The sequence below is a fragment of the Heterocephalus glaber genome, unplaced genomic scaffold (genome assembly GCF_053883595.1).
Source record: "Heterocephalus glaber isolate CG9 unplaced genomic scaffold, H.glaber_assembly_v1.0 deba00001795, whole genome shotgun sequence".
Classification (NCBI taxonomy): Eukaryota; Metazoa; Chordata; class Mammalia; order Rodentia; family Bathyergidae; genus Heterocephalus; species Heterocephalus glaber.
In genome coordinates this window covers 4,592,162-4,614,438 of record NW_028258476.1, presented here as the reverse complement: position 1 = coordinate 4,614,438, position 22,277 = coordinate 4,592,162, and the positions used below count along the sequence as shown (strand labels likewise).

General features: G+C 50.7%; 1 protein-coding gene and 1 long non-coding RNA gene across 9 annotated transcripts in view; one reads left to right on the top strand and one right to left on the bottom strand.

The window, feature by feature from the left end:
- LOC101722333 (uncharacterized) overlaps positions 1–864 on the bottom strand; it is a 31,679-nt gene extending 30,815 nt beyond the window's left edge. Inside the window, exon 1 of the long non-coding RNA XR_015448114.1 lies at positions 679–864. This is a non-coding gene — a long non-coding RNA (uncharacterized LOC101722333). The remainder of the gene's footprint in view (positions 1–678) is intronic.
- Cgn (cingulin) overlaps positions 1–22,277 on the top strand; it is a 26,963-nt gene extending 4,686 nt beyond the window's left edge. Inside the window, exons 2-22 of one of the 8 annotated variants that reach the window (XM_087203317.1) lie at positions 24–114; positions 2,013–2,877; positions 3,570–3,670; positions 3,798–3,867; positions 3,974–4,069; positions 6,568–6,695; positions 7,825–7,957; positions 8,215–8,427; positions 8,684–8,832; positions 9,081–9,213; positions 12,318–12,476; positions 12,697–12,903; positions 13,512–13,769; positions 14,983–15,153; positions 16,093–16,254; positions 18,274–18,363; positions 18,898–18,981; positions 19,066–19,184; positions 19,640–19,748; positions 20,255–20,418; positions 20,679–22,277. In XM_087203317.1, coding sequence (XP_087059443.1) covers positions 2,032–2,877; positions 3,570–3,670; positions 3,798–3,867; positions 3,974–4,069; positions 6,568–6,695; positions 7,825–7,957; positions 8,215–8,427; positions 8,684–8,832; positions 9,081–9,213; positions 12,318–12,476; positions 12,697–12,903; positions 13,512–13,769; positions 14,983–15,153; positions 16,093–16,254; positions 18,274–18,363; positions 18,898–18,981; positions 19,066–19,184; positions 19,640–19,748; positions 20,255–20,418; positions 20,679–20,823 — 3,537 coding nt within the window. In that variant the 5' untranslated portion in view covers positions 24–114; positions 2,013–2,031 and the 3' untranslated portion in view covers positions 20,824–22,277. Of the gene's footprint in view, positions 1–23; positions 115–644; positions 815–2,012; positions 2,878–3,569; positions 3,671–3,797; positions 3,868–3,973; positions 4,070–6,567; positions 6,696–7,824; positions 7,958–8,214; positions 8,428–8,683; positions 8,833–9,080; positions 9,214–12,317; positions 12,477–12,696; positions 12,904–13,511; positions 13,770–14,982; positions 15,154–16,092; positions 16,255–18,273; positions 18,364–18,897; positions 18,982–19,065; positions 19,185–19,639; positions 19,749–20,181; positions 20,419–20,678 lie in introns of those variants that run through there. The other 7 variants (XM_004854076.4, XM_021265936.2, XM_021265937.2 and 4 more) reach the window with 7 other exon arrangements.

The window sequence follows — 22,277 nt, the reverse complement described above, 5'->3', positions numbered from 1 at the left end:
GGTCCCTTCCTCCCTTTCTCCAGAGGGGACAGGCTGGGAATGCGGAGAATGCTCTTCCTGGGTGCGGTGAGGAGGATCCAGGATCACCTGGAGGTGGAGGCCAGCCTGGGCTAAGTAGCAAGACTCTGTCTTTCTTTCTTTCTTTTTTTTTTTACTTTTTTACTTTTCATTTTTACTGGTATATATCTGCAGTACATAATGATTATATTCCTTGTGGGAAGTTGGTACACGTACATAGCATATCTTAACTCTTTTTTCATTCCTTTCTTCTCCCTCCTCTTGGTTCCCTTCCCTTTTTTCTTTTTTTCTAAAGTAAATGTTATTTTATTTTATCCCATGCCCCCCAAGCCCCCTCCCCTCCCCATGTACAGAAGCTTTGTTTCCATTTTTTCCATCCATTTTCACTTTTTTTCTTGTCCCTTTCTTCCTGCCTCCCTCCCTCCTCCCTTGTTCCCCTTCCCATTTGAACACTTTCCTCCCATTTCCCAATATCCATTTTACATCTCAGTCCCTATTTCCACATTCAGTTTCTCACACCAGAGAAACAATGCGGTATTTAAACGTGTGCTTCCGATTTATTTCACTTAAGAAGACTCTGTCTCAAAAAACCAAAAAGGAAGGAAAGAAAAAGAAAGAATGCCATTCTTCAGAGACTGTTTCCCTACCAGCCTTTCTTACCTGGAGCCTGCCCTTTGCACCCCTCTCCTCTCCTCGTCTCACCGTGGCTTCCAGGCTTCCCAGCCCTTCTACGAGCTCTCAGGAAGGGCCTTGCCAAGTTTCCTTGGCCCAGAACTCCGTGCGGAGGTTGCGCTGTGTATGTTTGTTTTTCTGTCTAGCACGTTTCGGGCTCCTCCTCCACTTCGGTGCCGGGCTGTGGTGGAGGCCCGCTGAAGGAGTGGGGAAGCTGGATTTTTTTACTTGCTTGGAGCAGAACCTCTCCCCTGAGTTCCTGGAGCCAGCACACACCTGAAACACATTCCATTTGCTGACTCTAAGCTTGGCCAATGTGGGCCGGGGAGCCCGCCTGCGGATGGCCTTGGCCCCCGGGTCAGAACCGCCTACTGTCCCAGTGCCCCTTGGGCTGGCACAGTTAAAACCTTACCGAGAGCTGTTTTGCTTTGTTTGTTTGTGTGACGTGGACATAGAACTCAGCGTCTCGAATGTGCGAGGCAAGCGCACTAACCTGAACTCCATCTCCAGCCCTAAATCTTTTCTTGAATAGGTAATTCATCCAAGTGTCCAAAGTTCAAAAGGGTAGAAAACCCATTGCTTTCTACTTTCCCAGAGAATAGACTCTCCCGTCTCTGTGCCTGACCCCGGTGCTAGCAGTTGTGTGCGTGTGTTTCTAGAAATCTAGAAATGGGGTGCTGGGATGCCACAGTTTTGAGATCCTCTATATTTTAAAGGTGGTCTGGAGGGAGGCCCCTTTTCTCTGGAGGACAGGCAGGCCTTAGGGTTTGCGTCCGCTGGGGGGAAGGAAGCACGTGGTGGTCTGTGTGTACAGTGTGTGTGAGTATCAAGCAGAATTATTAAATTCCCTAACGAAGCCAAGCTCCCCAGGGTCATGTCGGAGTAAATGGATTCTTTTAGGTCAGTGGGTTTCAAAGTGTGTCATCCCTGGACCAGCAGGGAGAACTTGTTAGAAATGCAGATTCTCAGGCCCCATCCCAAACCTCCTGAATCAGAAAGGGGGTGGTCCCACATCCTGTGTTCCCGCTGCTCAGATAAAGTATGAGAAACGGGGAGTAAGAAAAATTAAAAGGAGGCGTAAGAAGAGTTAAGATGTGTTACGTATGTGTACGAGCTCCACATGATGAATGTGACCATTGTGAACTGCAAACATGTGCTAATAAATATAAAAAATTTTTTTAAAATCACAAAAATAGTTGAAGGGGGAAAAAAAGAGTATGAGCACCACTGTTGGATGTAGAAGGAACTGACGCTGGGCAGGCGGAGGCTTCTGGGCCTCTGCTTGGGCCTTCTCAGCTGAGATGCTTCTCTCCATCCCTTAGGCCCCAGCCAGCGTCCACCATGGCCGAGCCCCGCGGCCCCGTAGACCATGGAGTGCAAATTCGCTTCATCACGGAGGCAGAGGGTGGCACCCAGACGGGCACCCTCCGCCGTGGGGGGCGGCGTCCAGCCAAAGACTCCAGGGCCAGTACCTACGGGGTGGCTGTGCGTGTGCAGGGCATCGCCGGGCAGCCCTTTGTGGTGCTGAACAGCGGAGAGAAAGGCGGGGACTCTTTTGGGGTTCAGATCAAGGGGGGCAACAACCGAGGGGCCCCTGGAACTCCGAGCTCCGACTCAGAATTCCCCGAGAACCCCTACTCTCAGGCCAAGGACTTTCCTGCCCCCTCCCAGGGCAGCACATCAGACGAGGAGCCTGGGGCCTGCTGGCAAGGCAGACTGCTCCGTTCCCAGTCGCAGGCCTCGCTGGCTGGCCCTGCGCCTATGGGTCTGGGCCACAGGAGCACCAGCTTGCTGGAGCTGCCGCCCCAAGAGCCAGCCCCGGCTAGCACCATTGACACGGCTCCGTTGTCTTCAGTGGACTCCCTCATCAACAAGTTTGACAGGCAGGTGGGGGGCCAGGCCCGGGGCCGGACTGGTCGCCGCACCCGGACGCTGCCCCACGAACAGCGCAAGAGGAGCCAGAGCCTGGACAGCCGGCTGCCCCGGGACACCCTGGAGGAGCGGGAGCGCCAGCCCCCCAGCCACTGGGCCCCCAGCACCAAGTATGACAGCCATGTGGACAGCTCTACACAGCTGAGCCAGAGCCCTCTCCGAGGCAGCTTTTCCCGATCCCGGCAGACGCAGGACTGGGTCCTTCAGAGTTTTGAGGAGCTGAGGGAGACAGCACATGATCCCGCCCTGCTGCAGGTCAGCGCCAACCCCTGCCCACCTCCAGCCAGCCTGGGCCCTGGGACTCCTTGCTAATCCAAGTCGCCTTGGGCAGAAAGCCTCTGCCTTCTGTTCTCTACTTTATCCATTCATCCACCAAATAGATGAAATTCATATATACGAGGTACTTCTTGAGTAAAATACTAATGAAAATGGCATGGTGCAGTCACTGTTCAGCAGCATAGAGAATTGGTCCTCCGGTCCCAGCTACTAGCCATGCCTTAGTGACAGCAAACGCTGATTTGCTAGATCCAGAGCCTTAGAAGATAGGAATAGTTCCCTGGAGCTCTTGCCGGAATTTCACACCTTTCTCTTCCACTCTGGAGTGCAAATAAGTGGGGGAGTGACTTTACTTTGAGACAAGTCATTCATAAACTCTAGCACACCCATTGTCATGAGTGACAAAAGTCTTGTGTTGTAGCGTGCAGCCGGCTGAGATCTGCTCATTGAGGAAAATGGTTTGTGACAATAGCATAGCATTGTGTCCTGCTCAGTTTCCAGGAGGCCTGTTGCTGCTCAGGCGTCAGCAGCGTTGCTCGGCATGATCGGAGGGCCCTGTCTCCCGGCTGCCCCCTCTTCTCCAGAACCCCATACACACTTCTGGACTAATCTTTCTCTTCTCTTTTTCTTCCTCTTCCCCTTCCCCTACCCCTTCTCCTTTTCTCTTGCAGTTCAAGTCAACTCCAGACCTTCTTCGAGACCAGCAGGAAGCCGCCCCAGCAGGCAGCACAGACCACGTGAAAGCCACTATCTGTGGCATCCTGAGGGAGGGGTGAGTGGGGCTCAGCCCCCTGGACCTCCCTTCTTTTCCTCTGGCCTCATTCCCCATCTTCCCCCCCCCTTCCTTATCTCTGAGACCTCTCTTCCGCTCAACCTTGTGTCTGTCCTTTTCCCCCCAGAAGCTCGGAAAGTGAGGCCTCGGTGCGGAGAAAGGTTAGTTTGGTGCTGGAGCAGATACAGCCTCTTGTGGTAAGTAGCCTTCCCCTGCTCAGGTTAGGGCCTGCCTGGTATCTGGGGGCCTGGATGTGGACCGACTTCCACCCTCCTCCTTGTCATCCCCTCATTTCTCTGCCAGATGGTTTCTCCTGGTTCTACCAAGTCTCTAGCAGGGCATGGCGAGCTCACCCAAAAAGTGGAGGAGCTACAGAAAAAGCTGGATGAAGAGGTAAAGGTGAGAAGCGGTTGGAGATGAACAAGGGATGAAGGACGACGGGGAGAAGCCCTGGGCCTGGAGAAGGGCTAGCCTGGCCCCTTCGAGCAATTGAGCAAGCACTCTTGGGGTCTATGAGAGGAGAGATGAGTGTGCCCTCACTCCAGCCAGGACTTTGGGGTTCCCTGGAGCCTAGGGAGGCAGCGCATATGAGAGTTTTGGCTACTTTGCATTCTGTTTTCTTTCTCATCCTGGTTCTGCCACTTACTGGCCATGTAAGGCTTGAGAAAATTATTCAGGTTATCTGTGCCTCAAGTCATTTGTGTTGTTTTTGTTTTGTGTGTGGTACTGGGGATTGAATCTAGGACCTTCACACTGAGCTACATCCCCAGCCCTTTTAAATTTATTTTTATTTTCTGTGGAACTGGGGATTGAACTGAAGGGATGTATCCCCATCCCTTTTTTATTTTGAGACAGGGTCTCACTCAGTTGCTGGGTTGCCCAGGCTGGGCTGGAACTTGCAGTCTCCCACCTTGGGCTCCCAGAGCACTGTAATTGTGAATCTGTACCACCACTCCTAACTTCAAGCCTTTCATCATCATAATGACAATGACAATAACAGTAGCTGTCATTTGTCAAGTGTAACGTTTGTAGCAGATACCATCCTGGGTGATTCGTGATCACTGTAGTGACTGTAAAGTAGGCATCTGGGACCCTTTTCTGATGAGGACAGCGAGGATCGGAGAGGTTCAGTGAGTTGTCTGTGGTAGTAAGTTGCAGAGAAGGAATGGAAAAATCCAAGTCAGTCTTCTAAAATCTATGTACTCTTTTATTTTTTTGAGATAGGGTCTCACTATGTAGTTTAGGCTGATCCTGAACTCACTATGTAGCCAGGGCTGGCCTTGAACTTGTGATGATCCTCTTGCCTCAGCCTCCTGAGTGCTGGGATTACAAGTGTGCACCACCACCACCATGCCCAGCTTTATGTATTCCCTTTGTTTTTCTTTTTTTTTTTTTTTTGGTACCGGGGATCGAACTCGGGACCTTGCACTTGCGAGGCAGGCGCCAGAACCACTGAGCTAAATCCCCAGCCCTCTTTTGTTTTTTTGAGGCAGGGTCTTGCTGTGTAGCCCAGGCTGGCCTCAGACTCATGGCAGTTTTCCTGCCTCAGCCTCCCAAATGGTGGGATAGGGGTGCACCACCACACCTGGCTGTGTACCCTTTTTTAAAGTACTGTTTCTATCGTTCACAGTATTGCCTTATATGTAATTAGTACTCAATAAGTTTTGGATTGCAATCCCCTTGTTTCCCGGAAAACATTGCAATGTAATGGTTAAATGGTGGGGCATGGATTCAAACTAAATGACTTCAATTCTTGGTGCTATTACTTGTTTGGCTGTGTGTGTGGGTTTTCTTTGGGGGGGGGGTGGTTCCTAGGGATTGAACCCAGGGCTTCACATACACTAGGTAATCACTCCACCACTGAGCTACATCTGTAACCTTTGGACAAGTTCTCTAAGTATTCTAAGCCTTTATTTCCCTAAAGTGGGAATAATAATAGTACTGTCATTTATTACTTGGTTGTTCATAGCTGTGTAACAAATCACTCCCAGCTCACCAGCTTGAAATCAGCACTTCCTGATGTCTGGACCAAGAATCAGGCATCAGCGCAGCTGGGTGGTTCTGGCTTAGGGTCTGTCCTCCGGGCTTTGGGCTGAGGCTGTCATCATTAGAAGACTTGAGTAGTGTTCCAGAATCTGCTGCTGAAATGGTTTGTTCAAATAGCTGCTGGGGCGCGGCTTCAGTTCTTCCCTGGACCCTTTCCCCAACCTGAGGGCCGGTAAGTGTGGCAGCCGCCCTTCCTCAGACCCGGTGAGCCAGGAGCAAAGGGAGGCGGCTCAGTGCCTCTTAGGACCTACCCTTGGAGTTTGCATGTCACCTTCTCCTCTTTCTACTTGTAAAGAGGGAGTCCCTAAGTCCAGCCCATACTCGTGAGGAGCAGAAGTAGGCTTCATCTTTTTTTTTTTTTTTTTTTTTTTTGCTACCGAGGATCGAACTCGGGTCCTTGCCGCTTGTGCAGCAGACAGTGAAACCACTGAGCTAAATCCCCGGCCCAGGCTTCGTCTTTTGAAAGGAATGTCAGGGAATTCTGGACATATTTTAAACCGTTGCATATACCAAGGTTTGTGAGGAAAATTAAACGCAGATAATACGCATGAAGTCTCTAGTATAGTGTCTGCTATATAGTGAGTGTCCACCGATGTAAGGCATTCTCACTATTTTTTAAATTTTGTTTTTTCTGTTTTTTCGAGACAAGGCCTTGCTTTGTAGTTCAGGCTGGCCTTGAACTCACTGTGTAGTACAGACTGGCTTCGAGCTTGGAGCGATCCTTCTGCCTCACCCTCTCAAGTGCTGGGATCATAAGCGTGTGCCACCATGCCTGGCACATGCTCATTATTCCGCATCTTTCTGGGAGTCTTTCCCTGCTCTATCTATTCTACTCCTCTTCCCTTTTTCAGAAGCGACAGAAGCTCGAGTCTGCCCGCATTGGGCTGGAGCGGCAGCTGGAGGAGAAGGAGGAGGAGTGCAGCCGACTGCAGGAGCTGCTGGAGAGGAGGAAGGGGGAGGCCCAGCAGAGCACCAAGGAGTGAGCGCGGGGGGCTGCCCAAGGGCCCGCAGGTGGCAGCTCAGGGTTGCAGTATTAAATAAGGTAGTCAGGAGCGCCCTCACTGGGATCCGAACCCAGGCCGGCGATGTAGCTCAGTGGTAGAGTGTTTGGGTAGCATCCTCAAGGTCCCGGGTTCCATTCCCTGCACTTCCAAACAAACAAAAGAAACCCAAACAGGGCCAAGGATTTAGCTCAGTGGCATTGCACCTGCCTCACAAGCACAGGGTCCTGAGTTCGATTCCTGGTACCACCCCCCCCCCCAAAGAAACCGAAACAAAAACAAACATATGAGATTTGAACAAACACTTAGAGGAGTTTTAAATGAATCAATAAATGTGAATAAAATCCCCAGAAGCTGAAGGAGCAAAGGTGGTTTAAGCCCGGGCCTTTCTCCTTCACTGTCTCTGTCAGTAATGGTGTGCATTTGGAGTTAGGGTGCCTGGGCTTGCTTCTGTGCCTCAGGTTCTTCATCTCTGAAATGGGCTTAGGAATAGTACCTGTCTCAAAGGATTGTTGTGAGGAGTTACTCTTCCAGTGTCAGGCACTGATCTAGGCTCCTGAGATATCAGTGAGCTGTGCAGATACAGGCCAGAAGCTTAGCTGCTTTTTAAAAACATGTTTTTATTCTGAGACACTAAATTGGTGAATTGCCCAGGCTGGGCAAACTTGCCATGCTCCTGCCTCAGCCTCCCAGAGTGCTGGGATCACGGGTGTGTGCCACCACTGTTTCTGTTTCACTAGAAACTGTTTCTAGTGAGAGGGAACAGACAGTAAACAAACCTAGTATATAAATAAACGTGTAACATGTGAGAAGGTATTGAGTAGAGCAGGTTAGGGCAGATCCAGAGGGCCCGGTTGCTGGGGAGCAGGTTGCAGTGTTAAATAAGGTAGGTAGGAGAGCCTCATTAGTGAGCACAGGCTGGGCCTGTGGCTCAGGGGCAGAGTGCTTGCCGGGGATGCACAAGGCCCAGGGTCCTGTCCTCTGCACTTCAACAAACACAAACATAGAAGATTCGAAAAAAACACTTGAAGGAGGGTTAAGTGACTTAGTGTATGTGAAATGTTTAGAAAACTGCCTTACACATTGTGTTCCATGATGTTTTGTCAGGCTGCAGAACACGAAGCTCCTCCTGGAGCAGGAGGAAAGGGTACGGCACGGGCTGGAGACCCAGCTGATGGAGCTGCAGAACAAGCTGAAACAGGGCCCGGGCTCTGAGCCTGCCAAGGAGGCGCTCCTGAAGGTAGGAGTGGGGCTGTGCACCCCACCCTTGAGCATCCTCAAGTCTGCTTGCCCATGGTTTCCCCAGTGTGGGGAGCAGGGAGCTTGCTGTGGTCCTACTTAGTGTGCTGTCAGGCCAACTCAAAGGTAGGGCAAGGCTAGAGCCCAGCATCTGGCACTGTGCCTAATTCAGGTGCTCGGTAGCCATTCTTTGAATGAATGAGTGAACGATGGATTCTAATGCAGTCATTCCTGTCCTTCTACCTTCCCTTTCCGCAGGACTTATTGGAGACCCGGGAGCTTCTAGAAGAGGTCTTGGAGGGGAAACAGCGGGTAGAAGAGCAGCTGAGGCTTCGGGAGCGGGAGTTGACAGCCCTGAAGGGAGCCCTGAAGGAGGAGGTGGCGTCCCGTGACCAGGAGGTGGAGTATGTCCGGCAGCAGTGCCAGCGGGACATGGAGCAGCTCCGCCGGAGCATGCAGGAGGCAAGCCAGGCATGTGATGGGAGCAGATGCTGGGAGAGGAGGGGACTGGTGTCCAGAGGGGAGCACCTGGGGAGGCTTCCTGTGGATGGTAGAGGTGGACTGTGACTCAGAATCCTCTGCTCCTCTTGTACCAGGTCCCACCAGGGTGTCAGGGTACAGCTGGCACAGTGCCCTCTGGGCCTGAGCTTCCCCCACACACTTCCTCTGCCTTGCAGTGAGCTCTTCCCTCTGAGCCTCACCCCCCGTGGCCCCTCCCTGTCCCCAGGACCAGGCAGCACTGGAGGCCGAGAGGCAGAAGATGTCTGTGCTGGTACGGGAGCTGCAGAGGGAGCTGGAGGAGACCTCGGAGGAGACAGGCCATTGGCAGAGCATGTTCCAGAAGAACAAGGAGGAGCTTCGAGCCACCAAGCAGGAGTAAGGATCTCGTACCTATTTATTCGTGACTCCCGTATCTCACTGCTTTTTCTCCCCATGCTTTGCTTTTCCTGTCCCATTCCCAGACTGCCCTTCTCCATATCCCCTTCCATCCTCCCGGGACTGGGTATCCGGGGGAGTGAAGGGCAGGGCCGCCTAGGCAGGGGTTTCTTTGTCCTTTGCACCTCTCCCAGGTGGGAGGCTTGACCCTGCTCCTTTTTCTCTTGATTTCACCTTGCCGGGCTCAGACTCCTACAACTGCGGATGGAGAAGGAAGAGATGGAAGAGGAGTTTGGGGAGAAGATGGAGATCTTACAAAGGGACTTAGAGCAGGCAGGAGCCGGAGCTAGAGATACTCGGCAGGTTGAAGAGCTCAAGAAGGTACCTAGGAGATGGGACTGGGTTTCCTGCTTCTCCTGTCCGCAGGGGCTCCCGAGTGCATGGCACAGTCTTCTTTCTGTGCAGCAGGGCTGTCTCCTTGTGAGCACAGAGGTTTCCAGTGGAGGCCTCTGGGTGCCAGCTTGGGGACAGCCAGAGGCCCCTGGCTGCGTCCCAAGAGACCTCAGGGGTAGCAGGATATAGGTGGATTTGTGAAACCAGAGTCATTTTTGCAGACTCAAAAACCTAATTTGGTCAGCACAGCAAAAGCTGCTCTGTCTTTGGGGGGGATTTGTTAACTACACAACAAAATGAATGTTTATAGTTAGAATCCAGCTTACGGTATCGTCACACAAACTGGAGTGCTTGTGTCGCTGGGCCTCCTGACCCACAGGGAGCGGCTGTTTGGAGCGTATGCAGTATAGACACGGGAAAGTAACGGATCCCAGCATTTAATGTGTCCGACTCCCCAGTCTCTAGGGCACAGCCTTGCTTTTCAGTTTTAGATTATGAAGGATAAGAGGGCCACCACTTTTGGATAGCTTAGATAACTTAGAAAATCTTTTCATTATAGGGAACTGGCATTTGTAACCTCCTGAAAATCTTTGTAGCTCTGTTTCCTTGATTTACTCTCCTGGACATGTAGTACGTGCTCAGTTAACAAGTAATAGTGCTTGATTTTTTTTCCCCTCTTTTTGAGTACTGGTACTAGGGATTAAACCCAGGACCTCAGGCATGCAAGTCCTCTGCCACTGAGACATGCTATGTTTCAGTGCTTTTTTTAATAACACCTCTATTATACAAATGCCTAATTGTAATTTTTTTTCCTGGTAGCAGGGATCGAACTCAGAACCTTGTGCTTGAGAAGCAGGCGTGGTACCACTGAGCTAAATCCCTGGCCCCCACTGTAATTATATATTTATATATATATATATATATGTATGTATATATATTTTTTTCGTACCAGGGATTGAACTCAGGACCGTGCTCTTGCGAGGCAGGCGTGCTGCCACTGAGCTAAATCCCCAGCCCTTGTAATTATATTTTAAATGAGCCAAGAAACAGATATAGCTCATTATTTCTCAGGTAAACAAAACCTGAGATTACACAAAACATTTGATGGAGAAAAAACATAATTAAATTAATGTTAATCAAATATACTTTGGTGATTACAATGCTGTTTTGTAATTTAAAATTTTGTTTTCTCAGAAAAACTCCCAAAAGAATAGTGAAGTTAGAATTTTTAATGTTCTTTTAAAGTTAAGAAATATTAAGAATAGTCTGAAGAACGTTAATGACATTAGCTGGCGGAGTGAATTTGGACAGGTCTCTGAGACATCTCAGTTGATTTATTATCCTGGGTAAACTAAAAAGCAATGCATACTGTTTCCTCTACCTCATGTAGTAAGTGTATCTTATCAGGTATTTAACCAATAAACAAAATATGTATTAGGAGAACAGACTAGTCACGCCCAAAATAGACCACATTCTCTTCTATTTATTTCTTTGTAATTAGTTTTGTTCATATCTTACACTGAAGGCTTACTACATGTTACATAGCTCTTCAGCCTAATTATGGTTATTTCTGAATTTTAAGAGTAATAACTAAAAAATTAGAGCCAGAATCCATATTTTAATTTTAATTTTCTTTTTTTTTCTGGTACCAAGGATCAAACTCAGAACCTTGAGCTTGCCAGGCAGGCACTGTACCACTGATACATCCCCGGCCCCCTTTAATTTTCTTAAGAGAATTTAGAGATGTACCAGTATTCATTGTATCATATTTTTGGTTTTCAATACATATTTTTTAGATGCAATTTTTTTTTTTTCTTGTGGTACCAGGGATCGAACTTGGGACCTTGTGCTTGCAAGGCAGGCACGGAGCCACTGAGCTAAATCCTCGGCCCTAGATGCCATTCTTGTTTGATCCATGTGCTGATCTACTCTTCCTGCATATTATTTTAATGAGGTTATATTTCACATACCATAGAATTCCTCCACTTATTTGTTTGTTTATTTGTTTTGAGACAGGGTCTCTCTGTGTAGTTCAGGCTGTCCTTGAACTCACTATGTAACCCAAGCTGGCCTCAAACTTGTAGCCATCCTCCTGCCTCAGCCTCCTGAGTGCTGGGATTACAGGTGTGCACCACCATGCCTGGCAGTTCCTCTTTTTAAAGTGTATGATTTAGTGCTTTTTAGTTTATTCACAGCATTGAAAAACCACAACCACTATCTAAAGTTTCAACCACATAGTAGCAAGTATCTTCACCCCCCCCCCTTTTTTTTTGGTACCGGTGATCGAACTCAGGACCTTGCACTTGCGAGGCAGGTGCAGTTCACCCCTTGTTTGGATGAATAACATTCTACTCTGACTGTACTGTACCATATTCTGCCCATTCAACTGATGGACATTTGGGTCATTTCTCAGTTTGGCCTATAGTGAATAATGCTGCTATGAACATTCATATACAAGTTTTATGTGAACTACATATTTTCAGCTCTCTTGGGCATACACCCTGGAGTGGAATTGCTGGGTCACATTTTAAGTTTTATGTTTAGTTTGTTCAGAAGCAGTTTGCTTTCCAAAGTGGCACACTGTTTTACTTTCCCTCCCACAACTTGTGAGAGTTTCTGTTTCTCCACCAGACGGAACCTCCGTCTGGCTCTGCTTGTTCCTGTGTCTTAGTTATTTTCTCGTGGCTCAGACACAACACCCCACATCCACAACTGTAAGGAAGAAAGGTTTATTTGGGTTCACAGCGTAGAGAGGTTGCGGTCCATAGTTGCCTGGCTCCGAGGCAGGGTGGCCTGGCATGGTGAAGAGAAAGAGCTCCTGGCCTGGCTGCGGGAGGCAGCATGATCAAGGGAGAGAGAAATGGACCCTTCCACCCACAGCCCCAGCAGCCACCTCCTCCAGCCAGGCCTCAACCCCATCACATTTAGCTGTGAACTCATCCATGACCAATACACTGTTGAGTGTCTCACCCCCGCGATCAACCACCACCCCCAAATCCCACCTGTGAGCACGTGAAAAATCCCATGTGAGGCTTTGGGACGACAGCTGGATATAAATCGGAACACCTTTCACCACTCTCCTTTCCTCCAAGGAGCTGTGCCAGACGCAGGAGGAGCTAAAGGAGCTGCAGGCCGAGCGGCAGAGCCAGGCGGTGGCTGGCCGACAGCGGGACCAAGAGCTGGAGCAGCAGAATGTCCAGCTACAGAAGACCGTCCAGCAGCTGAGACTGGACTGTGAAGAGGCCTCCAAGGCAAGGGGAGTGGGCCCAGGGCTCCGGAGGTGGAGGCTGAGGGGCTCTAGGGCTGAGGAGCCGAGGGCGTGGACGGCTCCCTGAGATGCGTATGTACCCCCAGCGAGATTTGGCAGTAGGTGGTGACAGCAGCTGGACTCTGGAGGGTCCGCTCTCCACAGGCTGTGTGCCCAGTGACCCAGGCCGTGCGGTCTGAGCTGCTGCTTCCCACCGCCCGCAGGCCAAGCTGGCAGCCGAGAAAGAGACCTTGGTGCTGGGGCAGCGGTGGGCAGCAGTGGAAACCACACTTCGGGAGACCCAGGAAGAAAATGACAACTTCCGCCGGCACATCCTGGGTCTGGAGCAGCAGCTGAAGGAGGCCCGAGGGCTGGCGGAGGGTGGGGAAGCGGTGGAGGCAAGACTTCGGGACAAGGTGCAGCGGCTGGAGGTCAGTACTTCCGCCCACAGTGCCGCTTCCTCCTGGCCCTCGAGCCCTCCACCCTGGCCGAATCCTCCCTTCCTAAATACTCACTGGGTTTTATGTTGCCAGCAGTGTGCTTCTATTTCACCTTTCCAAGTCCTCCATTAACCTTGCTTTTACTCCCTGGAGTGTACTTTGGTGTGAATGTTTCAGGCTTCGCACTGGTATTTTTGTCTCCCTCTCCCTCTGCTTGCTCTCTGTGTCTTTTTTTTGTTTTGTTTTCTTTTGCTTTTTTGGTACCGGGGATCGAACTCCGGACCTTGCGCTTGCGAGGGAGGTGGCGGAACCACTGAACTAAATCCCCGGCCTGCTCTCCGTGTCTTTTTTTTTTTTTGGTACCAGGGATCAAACTCGGGACCTTGTGCTTGCGAGGCAGGCACCAGAACCACTGAGCTAAATCCCCACCCCTGCTCTCTGTGTCTTGATCTTTTCACTGCTTCCTCTCGAGCCTGTTTTCATTGCACACCTTTTTCATAAATACTAGCTTTCCTCCCTGCTATCTACCCACCTCCAGTGACTGGAGCCTAAGCTGTGGCTCTTGCCAGTCCAACCCCACCACCTTTCCCTGCTCCCAGGCAGAGAAACAGCGACTTGAGAAGGCGCTGAATGAGGCGCAGGAGGAGGAGGAGAGCCTGGCAGCTGCCAAGCGGGCCCTGGAGGTCCGGCTGGATGAGGCCCAGCGGGGACTGGTGCGCCTGGGCCAGGAGCAGCAGGCCCTAAACCGGGCCCTGGAGGAGGAGGGGAAGCAGCGGGAGGTGCTGCGGCGGAGCAAGGCAGAGCTGGAGGAGCAAAAGCGCTTGCTGGACAGGACTGTGGCCCGACTCAACCAGGAGGTGGGCCGATGTCTTGGGCGCCTGGGAAGAGGTCCAGCTCATGGGCCAGAGCGTGCTTTCAAGTACATGGTTGGGAAGATAAGGCCAAATCTGTCCAAAGTGCTGGACTTCTCACCTCCTTTCTGTGTTTTTGCCCTTAACCCCAGCATCCCATTCCTTTATGGTTTCATTCTTAGAGAATATTTACTGAGGTTCTGTTTTAGAAGTCTGTAAGACTTAAACATAAAACTCCTACTTAGTACAGTTTGCGTGTGTGTGTGTGCAGGCGTGTGTGTGTGTGTGTGTGTGTGTGTGTGTTACAGGGATTATACCCAGGGACTTCTACATCCCAGGTAAGTGCTTTACCACTGAGCTGCACACCCAGCCCTTATTAGTACAGCTTTAAGCTGGGAGGAGGGGAAGGAAAAAGAGAGAGAAGGAAATAAATAGCTTTTTTGCTGGTAAGGTTCTCCTCCCAATATCTTTTTGTTTATTTGTTTGTTTTGGTACCAGGGATTGCACTCCGAGTCCTTGCGCTTGCGCAGGCGGCAAAACCACTGAGCTAAATCCCCAGCCCCTCCTCCCAATATCTTACTTTATAAAACAAGACCAAACACTTAATATGTTACATCAATTCTTTTTTTTTTTTGGTACCGGGGATCAAACTCAGGACCTTGCAGTTGCGAGGCAGGCGCTGGAACCACTGAGCTAAGTCCCGGCCCATATTACATCACTTCGAATGTGTATATTTTGTCATTTGTCACTTCTTTAAATTGCACATTTCATCATTTCTGAAATAGGGTTGTGTTTATAGTTCATAGTATCTCATAGTTCATTCAGCAGATCTTCTTTCTTGTAGTACATCTTATAATCACTGGCACCTTGTCTTGACTGAAATATGGTTATGGGAGGTTTACTTTGTAGCAGGCACTGTTCTACTTTATATACTTAACTAACAGTTCTCGAAACAGCTTCAGTGTTGGTACTGTTACTACCCCATGTTGTAGATGGGGAACTGAGACCCAAGAGAATAAGTAACTTCCCTTCGATCACTAGTACTAAGTGGTAGAGCCGGGATTTGAACCCAGGTATCTGCATATAACCACTAGCTATTAAACTAGTGCTCAGGCCCAGGCAAGAGCAAGAGCGAGTTGCCTTGACTGGAAAGGGACTCTTGGGAGAGGCTTGGGAGTTGAACAGGTTATTACTGAAAACCCTTTGGTCTGTGCTTCAGCTGGAGCAGATCGGGGATGACTCCAAGCAAGCCCTGCAGCAGCTCCAGACCCAGCTGGAAGATTATAAGGAGAAGGCCCGGCGGGAGGTGGCAGATGCTCAGCGCCAGGCTAAGGATTGGGCCAGTGAGGCTGAGAAGACCTCGGGTGGGCTGAGCCGCCTTCAGGATGAGGTAGGAAGTGCAAGGGCAGGAAGGTGGGACCCAGCCCCTGCCTTTGGGCTTGAAGAGCCTTCCTCCTAACTGAACCTGGGGCCTGGGTTTCGGTGCAGCCACTTGGAGTGACACAGTAAGGTGGGCGAGGGCGGGGGAGCTGTCCACCTCAGGTACAGACACGGAGGTTGCACTGTCTGTAGGGCAGTGGCTTTGCAACTCTGCTGCATAGTAGAATCACCCAGGGAGATGACTTTAAATCCCAAAGCCTAAACTGTATCATATACTACTTAAATCATACTCTTCAGGGATGGGACCCAGGATCAGTATTTTTTTTAAATCCTCAAATAGGCACAGCAGCATGTGCCTGTGACTCAGCTGCTTAGGAAGCTGAGGCAGGAGGATTCCTTGAACCCAAGAGTTCAAGGCCAGCCTGGACAACACAGCAAAACCCCATCTCAAAAACAAAAAACAAAGGAAAATATACACACATAAAAACACACACAAAAACAAACACCTCAAGTTATTCCAATTTATGTAGAGATTTTTTTTTTTTTTTTTTTGGCACCGGGGATCAAACTTGGGTCCTTGTGCTTGCACAGCAGGCGGTGAAACCACTGAGCTAAATCCCCGGCCCTTATGTAGAGAATTTTAAAATAATTTTTTAAAAAAGAGTAAAAGTCAGTCTGCTTTATGTTATTACCCTGTACTGGCAATTCTTTTGCCATCAGGGTCTTGCTATGCAGTTCAGCCTGGCCTTGAACTCACTATGTAGCCCAGGCTGGCCTCACGCTCGAGGTGGTCCTCCTGCTTCAGCCTCCTGAGAGCTGGGAGTGCAGGCATGCGCCACCACAGCTGGTGTGTGCTGCAATTCTAAAGGACGTGAGTGATGAGGTATTTCTCCCCTCAAGCCTGCCTCCCACTGCACTGAACTTGGCTCCCCCCACTCCACCCCGGCAGACCCAGAGGCTGCGGCAGGCCCTGCAGGCCTCCCAGGCGGAGCGGGACACCGCCCGGTTGGACAAGGAGCTGCTGGCCCAGCGACTGCAGGGACTGGAGCAAGAGGCAGAGAACAAGAGGCGCTCCCAGGACGATAGGACCAGGCAGCTGAAGAGCCTGGAGGTCAGGATGCCGCGGGGTGTCGTGGGAGGAGGCCAGAGCAGAGGGTTCTGGGTCGTGCCTCTTGAAGGCCTCTGTGGGGAAGGCGGCAAGACACTCCAAGTACCTTTCTTCCTTCTCTCAGGATCGAATCCAGGAGCTTCACGTTGAGCTATATCCCCAGCCCTTTTTATTTTTTGAGACAGGGTCTTGCTAAATTACTAAGTTGCCCAGGCTGGGCTTGAACTTGTGGTCCTCCTGCCTCAGCTTCTTAGAGTGCTGGGATTGCAGCCATGTACCACCATCCTCAGCCCATCTTTCTGTGCTACAGATTGAAACTGGTGCCCCACAGCTACTGGGTTTTTTTGGGCTTTGTCGTTTTAAGCAACTTGGAATCAAATGCCAATGTTGAGAAGTGTATAGATGTCACATAAAAATTTGGATTTCTAGCTTCTTTTATACAATAAGTCCCCGACTTACGAAAGACTTTCATCCTAGGAGAATTGTTCATAAGTTGGATTCGTTTGTGAGTCTTATCCAGTACACTTGTGAAAGTTTGCAGCTGGAATGCTTACAGTTGAGGACTATGTATTTGGAAAATGTAACACTGGTCCTCTACACCTGAGTTCTGCATGACAGCAGTTGGCTAGAGCCGAGCACTGCCATCCCCCTTTCAGAGTGAACAGTAGTCTTCAATTTGCTGTATTTGTGAATAATAACAACAGTAACAACAAGCATACTGCACCACGTGCTGGGTACTTAAGCTTCGTTTCACTCTCAGAATAACCCTGTGAGGTAGATTGCCTTATTTTCTTATTCTTCTGTTTTTTGTGGGTTTTTTTCATTTTTCTTTTTTTAATTCTGACATCTACCTCTTTAACCTATCTCTTTATTTATTTATTTGTTTGTTTGTTTATTTGGTTCCAGGTATCGAATTCGGGTCCTTGCGCTTGCAGGGTAGGCAGTGGAACCACTGAGCTAAATCCTCGGCCCTTATTTTTTGTGTTTTGAGACAAGCTCTCACTACATAGTTCAGGTTGGCCTTGAACTCACTATGTAGCCCAGGCTGGCCTCTGACTCATAGCGATCCTCCTGCCTCAGCCTCCTGAGTGCTGGCATTACAGGTGTGTGCCACGGTGCCCGGCCAGCTCCATTTTTCACATGTGCCTCAGAGGAAAGCAAAGGCGCAGAGACATTAAGTAACTGGCCTAGAAGTCTATTGCTAGGGTGTAGTAGATCTGATTTTCAGACTCAGGCAGCCTGTCCTGTGTTAGTGTCTTGTCTCATCGCTCAGACACAGTACCTGGCACCCACAAGTTAAAGGAGGAGAGGTTAATTGTGGCTCATGGTTTGTAGAGGTTCAGTCCATAGTTGGGTGGCTCCAAGGCAGGGCAGCATGGTGGAGGGGCAGGGAGAGGGGAAAGAGCTTTTGGCGTGGCAGACAGGAAGCAGAGAGACTCAAAGGAGGAGGGGAGGGAGATAGGCTTCCAGCCAACACCCTCTGACCCACCTCCCCAACCAGGCTTCACCTCCCAGCATCCCACATCACCATCCCAGACAGACTCAGCCAATGATGAGTACCCACGATCCAGCCACCTCCCAGAAGCCGCTCTGCAAGCACTTGAAGCTTTGGGGGATGTCTAGATTGAAACCGTACAGGTCCCCAAGTCTGTCCTCACAGCCTCTAGCTGGTACTGCCGGCTCAAATTCATCCCCCCAACCTGTACTCTGGCATTTCGGTTTCGGAATCTCCTTCTCTGCCTTAGCCCAGTACTTGGGTTTTCCTATTAGGAAAATCGGCTTCTGGGCTTTGCCTTCCTGTCCTGACCAGAGCATGCCCTACCCCTTGTCCCAATCCCATACCTGATCAGCAGAGGGCGCCAGCTCCTTGGTGGCTCTGGGCCGGGACAAGGACCAAAAGAATCCTGGAGGAACAAGAGAGGAAAGTCTGTGGTGGCTGGAGTTTGAGAGGGTCCTGCTCCGAGTTTGGCCTTCCAGTGTCCAGCATTTGGGCAGCGTTGGGCGTTTGTCCTTCCGCCATAGGAAAAGGTCTCGCGGCTGGAGGCTGAGTTAGATGAAGAGAAGAGCACTGGGGAGCTGCTGACGGAGCGGGTGAATCGCAGCCGGGACCAGGTACTTCCATCTTCATCACTCACCGTGTCTACTCCCAACCGCAACCCCCTCTGCCCTCTGAAAAACGACTGCCTGACCTGCTCCACTAATCTGGAGAGTTCTGGCTGCAGGATTGGTCTGCTTTGGGGAGGATCGGCAGGTTTCCTCAGATGAAAAGCGGCCAAGAGTCTGGATGGAGGAAGGAATCATAGCCTGGGCTGCTCTGCCCTGAGCGGGGCCGCTTGGGCTTAGAAGGGCTGCTGGTTCCCAGTGGGTATAAGAAGCCCTGTGTTGGGCCAGGGATTTAGCTCAGTGGTTCCAGCGCCATACTCGAAAGCGCAAGGTCCCAAGTTCGATCCCCGGTACCAAAAAAAACCACACAAAAAACCCTGTGTCAATTGTGCAGTTCCTTCCCTCTGAAAAGCCTGATTTCTTCCCTGCCAGGGAATGTAGGGGTTGGGGTCAGAGACCACCCTCCAGGGCTCTGCCTGCATGGGTCAGCCTGCGGGCCACTATGGCCTCCCCAAGGCTAGCGCCTCTTGTGTACCCCGCTAGGTGGACCAGCTGAGGGCCGAGCTCATGCAGGAGAGGTCTGCTCGGCAGGACCTGGAGTGTGACAAAATCTCCTTGGAGAGACAGGTGAAGGAGGGGAGCTCAGGGCGGACCCCGGGCTGGTAGGGTGACCAAGTGGAGTGCTGACTGGGGAGCTTCCGTCCCTCTCAGAACAAGGACCTGAAGACCCGGCTGGCCAGCTCAGAAGGCTTCCAGAAGCCCAGTGCCAGCCTCTCTCAGCTCGAGTCCCAGAATCAGTTGTTGCAGGAGCGTCTACAAGCTGAGGAGAGGTGACATGAGCCTGTCCTCCCTGCCCTCCCTCCCTCATTTGGGTTTTTCTTCTCTGGGGCTGCTTTCCTTTTCCACCTCGGATCTATCCAACTTGCCCTGATCTTCAGGAATCCCCTTTGCTGCTTTTTGTTTGTTTTTGAGACAGGGTCTCACTGTGTAGTTCAGGCTGGCCTCAAACTTGGAGCGATCCCCCTGCCTCAGCTTCTCAAGTGCTTGGATTGCAGATGTGCACCACCATGCCCAGCCCTCTGCTTCTGAGACAGAGCAGAGAGAGCTGCAGAAATCCTGAGACGTGAATGACCTCCGTCTCCTTTCTCTTTGGCCCTTCCTTGATCCCACCCAGGATATTGCTGGGGCTTATGACAGAGAAGTCCTTGGAGGTAGTAAGGGGCCAAGGACAGGTTTCCCGAGGGATGGTGACAGCCGGAGATGCCTCTCTACCTCACCCTCCTAGGGAGAAGACAGTTCTGCAGTCCACCAACCGAAAACTGGAGCGCAAAGTTAAAGAACTGTCCATTCAGATAGATGATGAGCGACAGCATGTCAACGACCAGAAAGACCAGGTGAGGACAGGCGCTGCAGGGGCTGGCTACTGTCCCCAGGGCATGTATGTTTTATGTGCCTGCCAGACGGCCCAGGCAGGTCTCTATCAACATCAGTCTTTCAAACAGACTGCTTTTATAAGGCCAGGGAGATGAGATCGAAGGACTAGAGCAGTCATAGCTGGCGAATGTATTGAATGTTAGTTTCTTTTACTACTTTTCAATGTTTTGGGACAGGATCTCCCTCAGTGTGTAGCCTAGGCTGGCTTTGAACTCACAGTCTTCCTGCCACAGCCTTCTGTGTGCTGGGATTACAGGCATGTGCCACCATGCCCAGCTGTTTCTCTTTCTAATTGATCCGTGTATTAGTTCATTTAATCCCCAAGACAACCTTCTAAGGCTAGGTCCTTAGAAGAAAACTAACACTTTTCCTGGGGCAATTATCCCTTGTCAGGATTGTTACAGGGGCAGTCCCAGTGTGTAGCAGCAGATGCTTTTCTCATGTGGGGACTTGGTTATCTGCCCAGCTAAGCCTGAGGGTGAAGGCTTTGAAGCGGCGGGTAGATGAAGCAGAAGAGGAAATTGAGCGCCTGGATAGCCTGAGGAAGAAGGCTCAGCGGGAGCTGGAGGAGCACCATGAAGTCAACGAACAGCTCCAGGCCCGGATCAGGTCCCTAGAGAAGGATGCCTGGTACGGGCTGTCCCCTTTAGCGGGCTCTCCCGAGCTGGAGGAGGGAGAGGATCTCTAGGCTAGGACCCTGCGATCATTTGTCCTGCTGGAGTTACGTGGTTTTCTGTGTCTCACAGCCCCAGCCTGTGCCTCATCCCCTAGATCTCTGCTTTGTGGGGGATCTGCTGTCCAGGGTTGGGCCCTAGAAGTGGCTTCCTTAATGTGAAGTATGGCTCTCTCTATCTGCTCCCTGGCCCTCACCAGCCTTCTCTCTGACTCAGGCACAAAGCCTCTCGCTCAGCCGCCGAGTCAGCTCTCAAAAACGAGGGGCTGAGCTCTGACGACGAAGAGTTTGACAGCGTCTATGACCCCTCATCCATCGCCTCGCTGCTTACGGAGAGCAACCTTCAGACCAGCTCCTGCTAGCTCTTGTCCTGAACGTCTGGAAACGGGCTCGAGGCCTATCCCAGCCAGCCCTGCTCTGCCTTGCATGCCCTGTCTGCCACGGATTCCTCTTTCCCATGGGTGACCCAGTTACTCAGCGCTAAGACAGGCAGGGGTCTGAGTCATGTGATGAAGACAGTAGGAAGCTGGAGGAGGGATGTGGCCTCTCCACTGGAGGAATGGGTATTTTAGGCTTACTGAGTCCCCGTAGGTGCTGATCCCTCTTCCTTCTCCCTGAAATGAGATGAAATGAGTGGAAGGATGGTCAGTGTACAGACTGAGGGGGGCTGAAAAGGATCAGGAAGAAGGCTGGGCATTTAGCTCAGCGGTTCTGGCACCTGCCTCGCAAGTGCAAGGTCCTGAGTTTGATTACCAGTACCAAAAAAAAAAAAAAGGATCAGGAAGAATAGAAATTGCCATGTGTATAAAGCTTTATTTCTTTAGCTCTTAACTTTGTGGCTCAGGGAAATACCCAATGCTGTTCTGCTCCTGGATTCCTGCAACTTGTTTTCCTCCCACTTTGAAGCAGGGTGTAGAAGTATTATGGGTAACAGACACGCAGGCGTGGCTGTACTCATTTCTCAGATGCTTCTCTGAACAGTCACGGCGCTCCTGTGATAGCCCCATTCCCTTCCAGTTCCTTCATTTTTGTCTTCTCCAAGCTAATGGGTCCAGGGGACCCTTCGTCCCTTCCCCTTCCATCTTTACCATTTCTACCTTGCCTTTTCCTGTCAGTGCCTTAGCCAGGGTGAGGAGATAAGGATGCTCTTCTTGCCTTGATTCCTGCACATTCATACCTCTCCAGAATCCAGCCTTTCCCCATGGGGCCCTGGGCCTGCCCCGCTCCCCAGTGACTGGTCAGGGCCCCTGCTGCTCACTGCTGAGGCCCTGGGAGAAGGACTGATGGCAGGGCTCTGATACACGGTGGGGCCCTGGTTCTGCTCAGGGTTCCCCCTTCCTTCTCTCCTCTGTGCCTCTGGATGTGGTTACAGGGTGGCTGCACAATCCTGACAATTCCATACAAGTTACAGAAGCACAAGTCTCGGTCTCCGAGCCCTTCCTGTGGCCTCTCTGGCCAGATCGGAGCAACTTCAGTAGGCAACCAAGAGATCCTGGTTTTCTCAGGAGCTGGGCCCTATTCGGGCTTCACCTGGGGTGAGGAGCTCATCTTGGTAGAGATGGGAAGGGCCAATGGAGAACGTACTTCTCTCCTAGATTCTGGGGAGAGCCAAGCGCTGGTGGGGAGGAAGTGAGGGGAATGATTCACCTCTCTTATTTCCAAAGCAGGTTAGGGAGAAAGCTGCTCTCACCAATGACTTGTAATTTTATGATTTTTTTAAAAAAAGAATCCTATATTCTGCAAATCAGACACTCTCCCAATGCAATTCAGCCTCGGTTTTATTTTAAATTAAATATTAAAATTATATATGTTTAAA